General features: G+C 40.8%; 1 protein-coding gene across 1 annotated transcript in view; it reads left to right on the top strand.

Moving 5' to 3' along the window:
• Positions 1–16,307, top strand: part of VPS53 (VPS53 subunit of GARP complex) — a 210,452-nt gene that overhangs the window by 77,372 nt on the left and 116,773 nt on the right. Inside the window, exons 8-10 of the mRNA XM_083173988.1 lie at positions 12,719–12,797; positions 13,754–13,897; positions 15,029–15,171. Of these exons, the coding sequence (XP_083030114.1) occupies positions 12,719–12,797; positions 13,754–13,897; positions 15,029–15,171 (366 nt within the window). The remainder of the gene's footprint in view (positions 1–12,718; positions 12,798–13,753; positions 13,898–15,028; positions 15,172–16,307) is intronic.

Below are 16,307 nucleotides of genomic sequence, written 5' to 3'. Positions count from 1 at the left end.
TTTGAAATATGACAGTTGGGAGTTGATTGGCTGTGCCTTATCTCCTTCCACTTCTCCACCTTTTCTCCACTTTATCTCTTTGCCAGGTTTAATACATCTGGCACAAGGAGTGCTTTGAATTTGCTGATTTAAAAAAAAAAAATTATCCCCATATACACAGTGTGGGTCTCATTTAGACTGTACTTGCACATATATATTATTGAGTGCACCTTTTTCCGCCAATGAACAACAAAAATTGATTCCCAGCTCTCTTAGATTATGTTTACAGCAATGTAACTAATTACCTTAATGTGCTACATTTATTGACATTGCAGCAATGTAACTCTGAGGATATACCCCATGTGTGGTGCGACTGCTACCTGCTTTTTTTATTTTTATTTCTTGAGCATCACTTCACAGTGCACACTTGATATACAGTACAAAGAGAAAAGGGGGGACATATTGGATAATTGATACAGTTGCATTCACACACACAAAAATTCGTATCAACCTTCAGGACATCTTAATGACCATAACTTTCAACAAGAAGTACAGAAAGTGACAATATAATTATGTGCTTGTATGAGCATAGAAATATAGGTAACAGTCTGTTGGGCTTCCTTATCCTTCTATCTCTATATATACGAATTGGGGGTGTTCTGTGAATAAACACTTATCAGAATACTGCTACCTGCTTTTATAGTATACACCTCAAGATGTTAGATCAATGGATTGTTCGTGTGGTCTGCTAGTTCAATCATAGCTACCTTCCACTGAAAATCCATATGTATTACAATGCTGCTCTGTATTGAGTATTATTTGATAAACTACCCAGCATTTCTTTGGTGTTGTGACCTTATTCAAAGTTTGATTCAAGCAGACGTTCAATATGTGTCTGAAAAAAACTTTGCAACTGTAAATTTCTTTGAGAATTAGTCATATGCAAATCTAGAGCTTGAGCTCCCTTTATACCTGGCTTGCTGATGTGAGATTGTGACTGTTGCTGTAGCTTAGCTGTCAGTACATAAAATGCTGTACGCAATAGAAACATATTGCATTTAATAGCTGGATTGAGTAGATAATAAATAACAAAGTTTATCTGTAGTGCTTAATGAAGCAGTTTTAATTTCATTGACAACACTTCCGAGACTATGTAGCAGCTTCCCTATTGTGCCGGAAGGATTATATGTTTGTGTAAAGGGCGATTTTGAGCTGAAAGCAGCTCACTTTTACGTTTGATCTGCTTTCAGCTCAGTAGCCGTCCAGTGTGTATGACCTGGCAGTGAGCGCTGATATGCACTCCTGCATCATCACCCGCTGCCGCCACTTATTTGATAGTATTACCAGCAGAGGGACGGGGTGGACGGCTTTCCATAGCATCCTGCTTTGGAAAGCGGTTTGCCCTCGAGATGATCGCTTGGACGAGCAAAAATCTTTCAGTGCCTATGCACTGAGTGATTTTCGACCCATCGATTTTTACCCATCATCGCTGTGCATCCACGCTGGGGAAATAAATGTCCAGTGTGCATACACCTTAAGGAGAGGGTTTATTCCATTGTAAAATCAGAGCTAACTGGAGTAATGCCCTTCCAGGCAGCTAACTTACAGACTTTTCTGTACTTTTGCCACTGTGGTTACACTCATGCCTATTTCAGCCCTGGGCTCAGTACCCTAAGTTTATTAAGACAGATTGAAAAAGGAATGCATGTAAAAAACAAAAACAAAACAAAAGCGTAAGCGAAGACTGAAGTAATTCCAAACTTACACTTAGGAAGGACTTTGTTTGGGGGATCAGTTTTGTTTCACAGTAGGTTTTGGCTTTAGACTACAGGTTCCAGCTGATCCTGGATGCAAGGACAGATTGTTTGTAGGTTTACAAGTGCCAGCATTCTCTGGTAGCCATCGGTATTCTGATAGTTGTAGTTCAAAGAGCACTGGGAGCAGTTCGGGGCTGCCGGGGTTTCCTGAAAACCATAGTTCCCCAGGGAAAATCAGCATCATGTGCAGCTGTCTTACTCTTAAGCCCTGTACACACGGGGCGATATATCTATAGCACCGAGCAATATATCGCTCACAATGAGCAATATATCGCTCACAATGAGCGATATATCGCTCGTGTCCTGTTTGCATCAGTGACCAGAGATTGTCGCTGATGAAAAATAAACTTCCGGGGATCGCAACCAGCGATCACTACGGGCAGAAAATAGGAGCACGCACCCAGCGATTTATCACCGGTGCACACTCCAATTGCTGGCAATATGGTCGCCCAGCAACCATATTTCCAGCGATATTTGCTAGAATCGCTCCAGTGTGTACGCACCCTTAGAGTGCAAGTACATGCCTTTATTTATATGGGTCATTGCCTCTTTGGATGTGTATTTTCTGTGTGCATGCACTCTTAAAAGTTGTGTATTTTATGTTTAAAAGGGCCTTGTGCCTTGGTCAGAATGTCCTTGCCTGTGAAGCATGCCCCCCATCTATTTTCGGATTTTCCTCTACTTACTAAATCACATTCATTTTTAATGTTTATCTATATAATGCTTTTATGTGTCCTTATAATGTTAGTGTTATCACTTTGCAGATTACGCCAATAGCAGTACACATTTATAGAGCTTTCCATTATGTAGCCACATCCTTATCCTATTAGTGGAAACATTTCGAGAGACAGAGCAGGGTAAGGTTTTTCAGGCATTGATCACTGGAGAATAGATGGGAGCCCAGATGCCACCTCTGTATTTGAAATGTCAGTGGGAAACATGATGGATAGTTTATCCTTGATATTTTTAGTCCTCTCTTTACCAAGCTCCTTCCTAATGTTTACATTCTGATAACCATTCCATCTGGTTGTGATAGGAATCGTGATTTGTGCGGAAATGAAAGGCACACCCCGCACATTGCTTACATCTCCAGTGCTCACAATAAGGAAATACATCTAGTTAAAGCCAGAATAAATAGACTTGGGGCAGTTTTTCTCCTTCCCGTTTCTGACAACAGCTAAAATTCATTATTTCCATATTTGTTCCATTTCTAAAATGGATTCAAGTTGTTTATTGCTATATTTACAATTTAGTGCCATCCATGCTGTAGTATGTAAACACTGGAGATCTTAGAATACATGGACACAGGTATGTGCTTATGTATGGGGAAAAAAATCCTATTATATTTGCTACAATTCTGGGAGGAAACTTGCACAACCATACAAGTGTCACACACCGATATTTCCCTGGCCAGACGGGAACCCAGGTTCGTACAATAATATAGCAGCTTCATTACGGGCTTAGGATCACACCTCACTAATGGTATAGTAAATTCCTCCCTAAACATATTTGCATGTGCCTGAATACATTATAGTTATGGAAATTAAAACACTCCTTGACATGTAGATCCTCATAAACACAATATGTTGTGTTCTTGACCATTTATCTAATCATTACAGAATGTCTCTTTGCTCTTTTCTCTGTGATTAGCTAATTTGTTTCCAAGCCTCATGTGTTAAGCCCCATACACACTAGGCAATATTGACAGTATTGCTCAGAATAGGGCTTCTGAGCGATATTGTTCCCGGCATGGTAGCCTGGAATGCCGCCCTGTGGTCAGTGGCACTGTTGCAATACTGTTCAGAACAAAAATACATTCTGTGCACACACCCTGCATTCTGTAGAGTCATCTGAAACATTTAAGATTCTTTACATTTTCACATGTATTGCAGTGAGGCCATCATAGGTTGCCAGGGATCTCTGCCCTGGTGCTGATCCTTACATAGCATACATAAGTAGCCACACTCATTGTAACTCGCGGCATATGCATGCTGGGGTTGCAAGTTTGGCACGTTAAACACGCACAAGCAGCGGTATCGCAGCACCAATAAGTGCAGCTACATCTGTATGCCTGTGTGAATATTTTTTTCTATGTTACTTCTGTTGATAAAATTCTATTTTCCAGTAAGTAGAATATGGACCGACCCACCTAGGTCTGAGGGTACTTGAGGCGTTCAACAAGATTGGTTTTAAATCCAGCAGCTGATGTAAACAGGGTTGTTAGTACTGTGTTAACAAGGTAAACAAAAAAATAAGAGAACTAGCAGCACTATCCAGGTCCAAATGGAGTGGGTGTTTGTCCAGCAGGTTTCTGACACGTTTCTCCACACCTGGTCGCTTTATCAAAGCTAAATTACATCTGGTGATTCAACGCAACTATCTATATAGAGAAGAGGTTGCTGCCACTTGGAGAGGGATGGTCAATCCCTCAATAGGTACAAGCAAAAACAGAAAGAATAGTGGTGCTAAACATTAAATAATGAATTAATTTTAATATAGTAAAATATTGAATAGAATTGGTAGATAATCACAAATAAAAGCAAAGATAAAAACAAGGATGCAAAACAATGACATTTGGTTGCATATGGTGGACCTATAAGGAAAAGGAGTCGCTGGTGGAGTCCCTTTCCTATTATGCTGCCAAAGAATAGATGGTACTTTGGTAACCAGAATGTTGGGGAGGGTACTAGCTCAGATGTAATGAGCGTTCCCACAAATGTTTACCAAGCCGTTGGAGGTAATTAATCCCTTGAAGGAAAGCGTTTGCACCAAGAGTGTAGCATCAGTACTATTGAATAACAATTGGTACTTAATAAAGATGATTGGCAGGCCAACCTACACCGCATTCTAGGAGAATTAATTTCCTCCAGCGGCTTGGTAAATATTTGAATAGTGAATGAATTTAAATTTTACTATATTAAAATTCATTCATTATTGAATGTTTAGCGCCACTTTTCTTTCTGTTTTTGCTTAAATCACACCTGGTGGCTTTATCAAAAGTAAATCACCTTTTGATAATGCCATTAGGCTTGGTAAAATGCATAAGTTACCCGCTGGACAAACACCCACTCCATTTGGACCTGGATGGAAGCCCGAACCAGCTTCTATGTAATTCAGCTTCAGCAATAGCATGTCTCCAGGGCAGGGTGCGTTTTGAGGTTTTAAAAATGGGCAGGGTGCGGCACCCTGCAAAAAAAGCTTGGAGGGAGCAGGACTGACAGCAAGCTATCAGCACTGCTCGCCATCATAGTTCTCCCTCAGGGCATTGAATATAACTCATAGCATACATGTACTATAACCTTTGAGTTGTAGTAAGTATGACTTAATAAGCTGTGTAATAAGAACATTTTATTTCTTGCCCTACTTTGCCACAGTAATACAGCAAGTTTTTAGCTTTTAGTAAAATTTCTCATTGGTAAGAAATAATATATATATATTTGTTTCATGAAGAGGTTAAATGGACACTACAAATAATTGAAATGGCCTGGAAAGTATTTTAACTGAGACATAACAACTGTACCACAAGTCAGAAAAGAGCGGCTGCCTCAGCCCCTTTTTAAGCTGCACACTGCCAGTTCCTGTCTAAAATTTCTGGTAGGCTAAGCAAAAAGAACTTGTGGTTTTGTAAGACTTACTGTTATTTGAAAACTTGGGAAAATAAATGTGAATGTAAGGAAAAAATAAGAATTGCGACTTGAACTGGAAGCCGGGTGCCAGCTTTGGTATGCTTGTTAAGTAATCTGTTCACTAATCCTCTTGAATCTAAAAATCCGCATGTTCATAAATAAAGTTTGCAATAATACGATTTAAAGGGTCATTGCTGTTTAGAAAACATTGCTTTGTATATACAGGCATTTCCTGGCAAGTGAAGCAATCCTACTGCTGTGTCTGAGTGATGCATTGTTGAGGTATTGCTTGTTGCTGCCAGACACGTACTGTATATTGCCGTTTTCCATGATCATTTTTAAAATGGATACAATGTATGTGGCAGCTAATGTGTGTATTTACAAATATATGGAGGGATTTTTCACCTTGAGTTTCAGTAGATATTTTACTTTACATTTTCAGTTGTCTACTTTAGGCCATAGGCGCCGATTCTGTGGGGGCTCATGAAAATTCATGAGCACCCACTGGCCGCCCCCAAGTCCCACTGGTCGCCGTAGTACTACTACTGCAGCTGTTGAATCTGATTAATGAATCATCATACCCGCCGCGGCCGCTATAACAGCACTTCCGCCCTGCCTGCAGACTAGTGCACGCCTCGCGCAGTGCGCACTCTTACGCGACCTCCGTCACGCTCACCGCGACCCGCCGGGTGCCATCGCCAACCTCCCCTCCCTCTCCTCCGTGCGCAATCACACAGCGCGTCGGGTTTACCTGCTGCAGCAGGAGGAGGCAGCTTACCCGGTCCCCGTGAACCGTGACCCCGTCCCCAATGGATACTGGTAGCCTGGCAGGAGCGGGACCGCCTGACATCTAATTACAGTAAGTCCAGGCTTGTGGCTTTTGTCAATTTTAAATATATGCTCACTGAGCATTGCGGTCCAAAAATGTGTTAGTAGTTATTATTCCTGACTATTCTGGCTTTATGACTATTAAGTCATAAAGCCAGATTCCATAGAACAAAAATATCTTTAGCAACAACTATCTGTGCAATATTTCTCATCCTGAGCCTCAGGATGAGAAATGATGCACAGATAACTGTTGCTAAATATATTTTTGTTCTATGGAATCTGGCTTTATGACTAATAACAGGTATTATTTTGTGGCCAAGCCCCTCCCCCATTAAGCCACTCCCCTATAGTTTTGGCTTGAGCACCCACCCGCAAAAACATAAATCGGCACCTATGCTTTAGGCATGCTGACCGGTCCAGTGCATGGATGGAAAGGCTACCTTGCACTTGACTGAATGGGCATGGCGTTCTTCTAACAAGAACCGTTTTATAAGTTTCAGAACATGACTCCTGCATTTATCATACAATGGGGCAGATGTATTAAGTAAAGCACAATGGAATATGCTGCGCTATGTAAGAAACTGTAAATAGAGGTGCAGATAAAGTAGAAGGTGATAATGCACCAGCCAGTCAGCTATGTTTGAAAATGACAGAAGTTGAGCGGAGATAAAGTGGAAGTGATAATGTACCAGCCAATCAACTCCTAACTATCATTTTTCAAACATAGCTGTTTGGCTGGTGCGTTATCACCTTCTTCAGGGTTCTGAATTGTAATAAGTAATAGAATCCAGTTTTTGACAACCAAGGGATGTCAAATAGAATTTTACATTTAGGGGGATATTCCATCTCCGGCGAGCACCTCCCGCCGGGCCCTATTCAATGCTGTCTTCCCCGACAGCATTGAGCAGGGTATCTCGACAGAACGAGCCCGACATCACAAGCTGTCGGGCTCGTTCTGCCGAGAACAGCCGGGAAGTGACGAGCTGCCGGCTGCAGCTCGCCTCTTCCCGGCCGCAACTCGCGGCCACGCCCCCTTTTCGCTCCCCGGCAGGCGGGACATTGAATCCCGCCTGCGTGTTCTCGGTCGAGCTGACCGAGAACGGGACTGGGTCACGGCGGTCGAGCAAGCTCGACTGCCGTGACCCTGACATTGAATACCCCCCTTAATGTCCTGATAAAATAATGTTGCTTGATTATTTCAGAATATTTTTATTTGTTTTTGGCTATCTTGCTAGTCAAGTTGGATATTTTATCTGTAGACCTCGGTATTATGAGACTTGCATATTTTAATTAAACAGCTTAAGTTTGGAACACTGTTTATTTCTTTATTACCCTGGTGGCAGGTTTACTAGAGCTTCTAAAACAGACAAGTGGAGGTGTTACCCACAGCATCCAATCCAATTCCAATATTTTATAAGATGCAGTAGAGAAGTGAAATCAAAATGTAATTGGTCGCTATAAACACCACCTACTCTTTTTTTTTCAGCAGATTAATACTACTATATAATGTGCCAGCAATGTATATATTACTGGCTTATGTGTCATTGGTGCCCAGTGGTACAGTAATATATACATTGCTGGCATGTGCCAGCAATGTATATATTACTGCCTTAAAACAAAATCATTGGTGCCCAGTGGTGCAGTGGTCAGTGGCGTTATGTCCACACAGCAAAAGCAGGGAAGTCATCCTGGGGGTGGGGCTTTCTGCTGGTGGCGGGGCGTCACACCGGGCTGTATGTCCGGCCAGGGGAGTGGAGCAGAGAAGCTGTCACTGTGCAGCCGCAGCGTTAGAGCCGGAGGAGAGGCAGGCAGCTTTGGAGCAGGGAGGGGTGAGTATGAACAGGGGGAGGGAGCGGGCTGTCAGCTGGACTGAAAGACTTTTATCTTTCAGCTCGGCTGCTGTACACACTTGGCGATGATGGCTGAAAAACCAGCCAGCATCGCTAGGTGTGCTGGTAAAACCAGCAAATTGCCCACCTTGCTAGCGATGATGCAGGAGCGCGCATCATCGCTAGTCGGCAATCTGTGGGGCATACACACTAGGTGATTTTCAGCTGAAAAATCAGTCAGACCAACCAGGAGAGATGGTGAGCATTGAGCAGTGGATTAGAATGATCTGCACAATCATTGTTATACAGTTTGGGCCAAGCAGCCCAATTAATCACATTGTGTACTACTCTAGTACTGGTTCTCAGGGTTAGCTGGTGTTGCAAAAGCTTGTGCAAAGCTTGTGGGTTCACAACAGCTGGAGGGCCATAGTTTGGACATGACTGCCCTAGTTGATGCCTTTACCATATATTTTTCAATGTCAGTATTTGAGGAATAAAATCCTTGTTCTGCACGGGAATGCAGTACCTAATTGGGTCCAAACCAACAATTTGTTTAGGCCACAGCTAATTGGATATTTCCCTATGTTTATTTACCTTGGGCTATAGCTCTGTCAGGATTTTTTTTGGTGCTGTAATATTTCCATATTGTTTTTATGGGGTTTCCATGTTTATATGTTAATAAATTAGATTATATTGGACAAGTATATTAGCACTTTTTATATCTTTTACTGGAGGAGTTTGGCCAAGCCTACAATGGGACTCCTGTTATCCAGACCTTTTCCATACTGGCTGATTGCACTGTGCCTTAATACTTATTCAATTTTGAAAAAATTCCAATAACAGTTTATAGTTGCAGTAACGTGAATAGTTATGCATGACAAGTAAAACAAAAGATTTCTATCTTCCAATTAAAAGCACTTCTGAAAATATCATGGAATATATACATCTTATATAATTCTAATACTGTGTCAGACCAATCCATAATATATTCAAGTATAAAACTATAGGCATATAATAAAAAAGCCGCTAGCAATAAAGAACAATGTACAATAGTTAAAGCAGCTGCTCATTTATTTCACACTTTTTTCAAAAGTTTGTCATTCTCTATAAGGAGTCACTCAATATAACGGGTTTGTTACATTTTCAGCAAGATCATTAGGTGTAGAACATACGGTAAGTCTTGAAGATGTAAGCCAGATCAGAGGGTACCCTCTCCAAAATAGTATAGCTTTTATGAAAAGTTGAGGGATTTTGTCTAATGGTGTGTACACACGTTAGATGTGCCTTAAGATCCTATCCACGATCTGATCAGATAGGATCGTGGATAGGATCTTAAGGCACATCCGATTTGTATCCTATCTTGACTATATAGTGCAGATCTGCACTATATAGACAAGGCAGCCAAGACTTTCTGGCTTCCGATACGTGAACGCGCATCGGGATCGGATCGGAATCGCAAGGGTTAAAACCCTTGCGATCTGCATCAGATGCCGATCCGATGTTGACTATATTGTCAACATCAGAAAGGAAATCGGACCGTGTGTACACAGCATTACACTTATTAAAAGTTATAGGTAAGAGCCATTTTGAATAGTATTGATAGCTGCGACGTGTTAGCATTCCCGCCATTTATCCAGCAAATATTTTAACAAAAACTGTTGATTAAAAGTGTCAGAAATTTCATACACATTTATGCTAAAATTATTCTGTTTATGAGACTTCACAAGTATATTTATTCGTGTTTGAACCACAAATAAAATACAGGATGAGTTTCATTTATTGCCACTTCTGTATTGCAAGAGTATTTGATTAAGGGAAAAGGCAGACTAATCCTGGTTTGATTCATAAACCTTTATTAAGGTGAATGAAGACAGATAATTTATTTTTAATGCTTTCTTTGTTTACCTTCATTTTTAACCGCAAGATGATAGGTGCATGCCAAAATATACTAGCAATGAAGAAAATGTACAACTTTTGAAAAACTCATGGACTGTCTTTTGCGTCCAAATACTTTTTCTGATAATGAAATGTTATGAATTATATCATTTGTTATTGGTATTCTTCCAAAATGTACAATTTGTAACTTTTTTTCAAGAGTCTGATTACAATGGTTGTGTAAAATAATAATTTTTTTCCTGTTTTATTTTAAATATATTCTTACAAAGCAAACGCATATATTACGCAAATAATACAGAATTTTACCTAAACTAGGTTGCTTCATAAGCATTCTTAGGCTTTGGCCACACATTGGGTGAAATTTACTAAGATGTGAAATACACTTCACAGGTCATGTTTCTATGGGCAACCAATCAGATCCTCTCTACTATCTTCTAGAGGGTGGTAAATAAATAAAAAGTAGATTATGATTGGTTGGCCATAGCAACATGACCTGTGAAGTGTATTTCACATCAGTAAATTGCACCCATTGTGTTTTAACAGAATATAGCGGTACAGGACCTTCTAGGCAGGATAAACCTTTTTGGGGTTTTCACATTGTGCTTTAAGTGCATTCTGCTTGAACGCAATGTGATACACCTTTAACACAGGGCAGAGATTGTGGTACAACTGCACTGTGTACACACATACATTCAAATGCATGTGTTGTGTTTGTTATCCGATCGTCCTGTCATCCTGCTAAATAGCCGTATGCTGCAGTTGTATCTGGTGGCTGTGGTTCAGCAAGATGTGTAGACGGCCAACATAGAAATACATGGGCAGACTTCTTCCTGCCAAACAGGTCCCGTTGGATAGAACCTGGTAAACCACAATGTGTGGCCCAAGCCTAAACACAACCTCCCTTAAGCTGATTACAAACTAGAATGATCTCTGGCCAATATTTTGTTTCCGGCCAAATTGGAACAACATGCTGCACAGCCAACTGGATGATCACATGCACCGCCATGCAGTATAATAGAGGATGGAACGAGCGATTGATACATCATTCTGATGTGTACACACAGGGCCTGTTTCAGCATTGTTTCAAAGCAAAAAGCAAATGGGTTAAACCATGTAGGTGGAACAGATGTAATATATGTGAGAGCGTTAGATTTGGGTGGGTTGTGTTCATACTGAAATCTAAATTGCTGTGTAAATATCAAGCTGGCTAGTATATGTGAGCTACATGCAAAGACAGCCAGTATTGACCCTGCAAAGAAACAATATAAATGTGTTCCCCTTTACATAGCAACATGGTTTGTTCCAGACACAAAATTATTAGCATTTTTGCTTTACTGAATCTGTCTCACAGTACGATATGTCACCCCATGAACTACCATATCATCCAGGTAGACATCGCTCCACTGTGTACCTAGCTTTAAATGTTTTTCATTTGTTTTTGCTCTTTTTATAAATATGTATGGGACCTCAGGTTAAAAAGTATAATAACACAATGGGCGGTATTCAATGAGCCTGATTCGCCATGTTTTTATGGCGAATTTGTGCTGTTTGGCGAATTTCTGACTAAAACGGTGAATCACCCTATTCAATGACCACATGGCGAATACATTTCAAGGTTTTTATCACCATGATTCACAGAGTAGCAATCGCTATCTTTTTATGGTGAAGTGGAATGTGAACTTTTAAAATAAAGTGTTTTGTTTTTTACATTTGGTGTCAAAAAATCAGGAATTTTATTCTGAGGAGGGGCATGCTATTTTTATTCATGTGCTGTAAGCACATGAATATATATTTAATTTAAAAAAAAAATATTTATTTTTTTTACACAGCATCCAGCAGGGGGCGCCGGAGCTGAGCCGCTCATTACATATTCATATATTCACTGCACCCGATCGTTACGATCGTGTGTAGTGAATATACGCTCCCCTGCTGGCACCCCCGGGGGGCAGCCTGTGCTGCCTGGCACCCGGGGAGCCCACCTACCCCCCACAAAGTTCTGGGGCAGGCAGAGAGACTACCATCTCTCTGCCTGGCACCGTCCTCAGGCTCCCTGCGGAAATCACCGCAGGAGCTCATATTTGCCAGTCAGGAGCAGCGAGCCCCTGACACGTTGAATACCGGAGCCCGCCGGCTCCGGAACGTGGCGAATGTGCAGCGAATCCTAAAAAGGATTCGCTGCACCTCGCAGGTATTCTCATTGAATACCGCCCAATGTCTGTAAATAAGAATAAAATGGTAACAATAGAAATATCCCACATGGACGAGGATGACAACTGGGTTTGACAGTTGCTGAGAATTGGAGATCAAAGCACAAGGGTAGAGCCCATTTTAACATGTGAGATTAGGTTTTTGTAGAATGTTGGCTGTCTCTTTTGACTTTAATCATTTTACTATTGATAGAGTAGTTTTCCACTGTAATAGAACATAAAAATATGTTCACTTAGTCATTTTCTTTTTCATGAAATATGTTGGCCATTCTCTGCTCTATGTATTTATGCACTATTTTGCATGCTTATCTGTTTATATCCAGGTTTGAAACAGCAATACAAACCTTAAACAGACATATACAGAATATACTATAGGAAGCAAAGTTGTCATATATACTGTATTGTATTGTTTTAGAATTCTATCATTTGTTGCCATGCATTTCCTTGACCATATCACCATAAAAACCTTTGTTTTATAATGCAATAAATCCTGTGCATACCTTTTCATATACTGTAGTCCATTTTTTACTATGCAGGGTTAAAGCTGCTCAGACGGAATTGGGTCAACAGATATTAGCTGATTTTGAAGAAGCTTTCCCATCACAGGGTTCTAAGGTAATAATATATGTATCTAAACCATAATGCAGGTTACCGACAGTGCATGTTTAGTGTTTTTTATGCCATGGATTCATTCATATTTGCCAACTAGGACCAAATCCAAAGATGACAATCTCTGAAGGCCCACACACAGTGGGCGACTTTGAGCTGAAAGTCGCTCAAAACACCCAGTTTGAGCGGCTTTCAGCTCAAAGCCGCCCAGTGTGTATGCCCCAGTGATGAGCGGTGAGCGCTGCTGCGCACTCCCGCAACATCACCGGGAAAGCCGCTCATCTGTTGGTTATACCAGCAGATGAGTGGCTTTCAGGACGGCTTTGCATAGCACTCCGCTATGCAACGCCCCCCCTCAGTCGGCGCCGGGCAGGAGGAAAGCCGCTCAGTGTGTATGCACTGAGCGGCTATACCCCCGGCGATGATTGTCATCATCGCTGTCCATGCACGCTGGGCATAGTCGCCCAGTGTGTATGGATCTTAAAGCTGGCCATACACTTGTCCGATTTGGCCACTTTTCACCCTATTCCGACGGATCGGGCCAAGAAATCGGGTGAAAAGTGACCAAATCAGATGTGTTAGACATCTGATCCAATCTGATGCGTGGTCCCATGCGCATCGGAGTCAGAGATCGACCCTGCTTGCAGGTCAGACCTCCAACCTGGCTGCAGAAGGACCATATGAGATCCTGCCCCCTGGGATGCTCCCAGGCAGTTCATGGAATTTTTATGTGACTTATCCATTTTAAAAGTTGCATAAATGTATGGGGGGCCTTTAGTGTGAGACATGAGGATAAGGGCATTGACCTGCATGTAGTAAATACAAGCAAACAAAAATAAATTAAATGACTCCTTAACATTCGCTTTTATGAGTTCTTGAAATAATTTTCTTACTGACTATGCTTTCAAAGTTCAGTTTAATTCAAGCACAACTAATGGCCATCATTTTGATGTTTCTACCAGAGAACAGGAGGACCCAGCAATGTCCTGCGGGATGCCTGTTTGGTAGCCAATGTCCTTGATGTCCGGATTAAACAAGAGATCATCAAGAAATTTATCAGGCAGCATCTCTCTGAATACTCCGTGCTCTTTCAAGAAAATCAAGATGTAAGCATTACCTTGGTTAATGAGTTTAATCTTAATTTCACAGCCACTGACTACTTGAAATCATTAACTACGACAAACAACCTAGCCTCTTAAACATTTTCAAGGAACAGCAAAACGTGTTTTTTTTTACCATACGTCATTTTATGGAACATTAAGATCTTGCCATTTACTCTTAGTAAGGAAATAATTTATTTATCTGTAACTGTTTGTTATGTACTACTATCAATGGCTGCTGCTTTACTTAAGGTTTCCCCTAGTTGCCTGACAGCTAAAGACCAGCACAGTTTAATTTGTGGGATATGGAGAGTTCATGCATTCATGAAAAATATACAGTAGAGTTGAACATAGAAGCACTAGTAGAACATGCAGGTAGAAAATTAATGCAATAAATAGTTTAATAAAAGTTCAAATATTTTGATTGGAAATAGGAAGGGTGTCCTGGGGATGATAACGTTTTTCCTATGGTGAGGTTCCCCTCAGATATATGAGGATGAAATAGATGGGATTATTTCATGGAACTTCTATGATACTGTGATATTAGATTTCAGGGGTACAAAGTTCCTGAAATTCAGAATTGCTTTACAGAGTGTCATTCAATAACTTTTGCAGTAAAACCAGACACATTGCATCGACACCAACCTGTTTCAACCTCAATTCTGTATTGTAGGTAATATACTTGGGTATTTGCTTTCTCATCCACACATGAACCTATTCTGAGAGCCCCTAATTAGAAATATCAAGTTTGGTTACTTTCATCCACATACACACTGATATCTGGGCAATACTTCATAGGAAGAATATTGTCCCTGGGACTCCTTCCCATTTCCAAGTAAATAATTTCTTGGGTTGTTTTACACAAGCGCTTCTAAGTCTAACGCTATTGTATGTTTCTTAGTTACATCTTAGCAAATATCTGTGGTATTTTCTTAAAGTTCTCACCATTCTAGCTTTCAATCAAACTCAACTTAAAATGTAGCAACCCACTGGCAAAATTAGTTTACAGTGGCTTCTTTCAGCCTTTAATAACAATAAATCAATTATAATGATTAAATAGTACCACACATGTACATGTCCGATTTATAATATATTATCTATTATCACTTTGGAACTTTTCATTTGTTTCTGTGTCAGGTTGCCTGGCTTGATAAAATTGATAGACGTTATGCATGGATTAAACGCCAATTGGTGGATTATGAAGAAAAGTATGGTTGCATGTTCCCAGTGGACTGGTACATGACTGAGCGCATTGCTGTTGAGTTTTGCCATATAACCAGGTAAGTTTTCAAGCAGAGCTGTCATTATTCAGAACTTTTTTTTTCTAGTATTCCAAATCTACCAGTTAATGGGAAATGCAGAAAAAAAACAGTTATCATTTTATCTGAATATGAATTAATCAAACACCATGTGTGACCTTTTGGCAAAACAAAAATTATCCATGATCTGGCAAAAAAAGCTGGTGCAAAGAAAAAATGCCATCTGATACAAAGAGCTTCAAAATGCCATATTCAGTGCAATGGTGTGGTCCATCACCAGTGACTTTTCAGGCACAGCTTGCTCAGGCAGTACCAAGCACACATAGGTTTCTGGCTTGGCTAGAGAACCAAGGGATGTCCTATCACCTACTGTGGAGCATAGTGAGAATATACAAACTCTGCACTGTAAGGTTCATGGTGAAAATTGAACCCATGGCCGTCCGTGTAATCGAAGATATCGTGGTCTAAGGTCACTCCATAATTGGCAAAACCTGTAAAGTGTGCCAGCACATGCTAGTATGATTTGAACACTCCATCCCCCACCGGATTCCAATGGATTGGGCCAAGAAATTGTGTGAAAAGTGGGCAACTTGCATGCGTTTGACATTAGATCTGATCCATTGCTTGGAACTGTGCGTATCAGAGTTGGAAATTAGACCTGTTTCACGTTTGAGCTCCAACTCGGACAGCCTCCCAGCAGCGGGAAAGGGTATAGCATGCAATATATTGCATGAAAGGATTAAGAAGTTCAGAGTTGGCTTTTTGTTTAATCTGCTTTGGGGCAATTATTTATTTTCTCCTGATCCACACCGTGTAGCTTATAATGGTCAATCTCCTCCTTTATTGCATCTTTAGAAAAGACTTGGTAATCCTTAAGCCACAGTTGAGAAGCTTTAACCCCTTCCCGACATTTGACGTACATTTACGTCATGGTCGGGAAGTACTTCCCGACACATGACGTAAATGTACGTCATGACTTCAAAGTGTCACAGCGTCTAGGGACGCGGTGACAGAGGGATGATGTCTGCTGTCCCTGACAGCAGACATCTTCCCTCATTGCCCAGGGGGGGCAGCGTTTACCGTGTGATGTGCATAATTTTGACTCTGCTGCCCCCTAGTGTCCAAAAAAAATTAAAAGCAGGTTGAAATAATGATGT

The sequence above is a fragment of the Crinia signifera genome, chromosome 2, assembly GCF_055691185.1.
Source record: "Crinia signifera chromosome 2, ASM5569118v1, whole genome shotgun sequence".
Classification (NCBI taxonomy): domain Eukaryota; kingdom Metazoa; phylum Chordata; class Amphibia; order Anura; family Myobatrachidae; genus Crinia; species Crinia signifera.
Note: the sequence above shows the minus strand (reverse complement) of the source record. Positions and strands in the feature narration are given on the sequence as shown.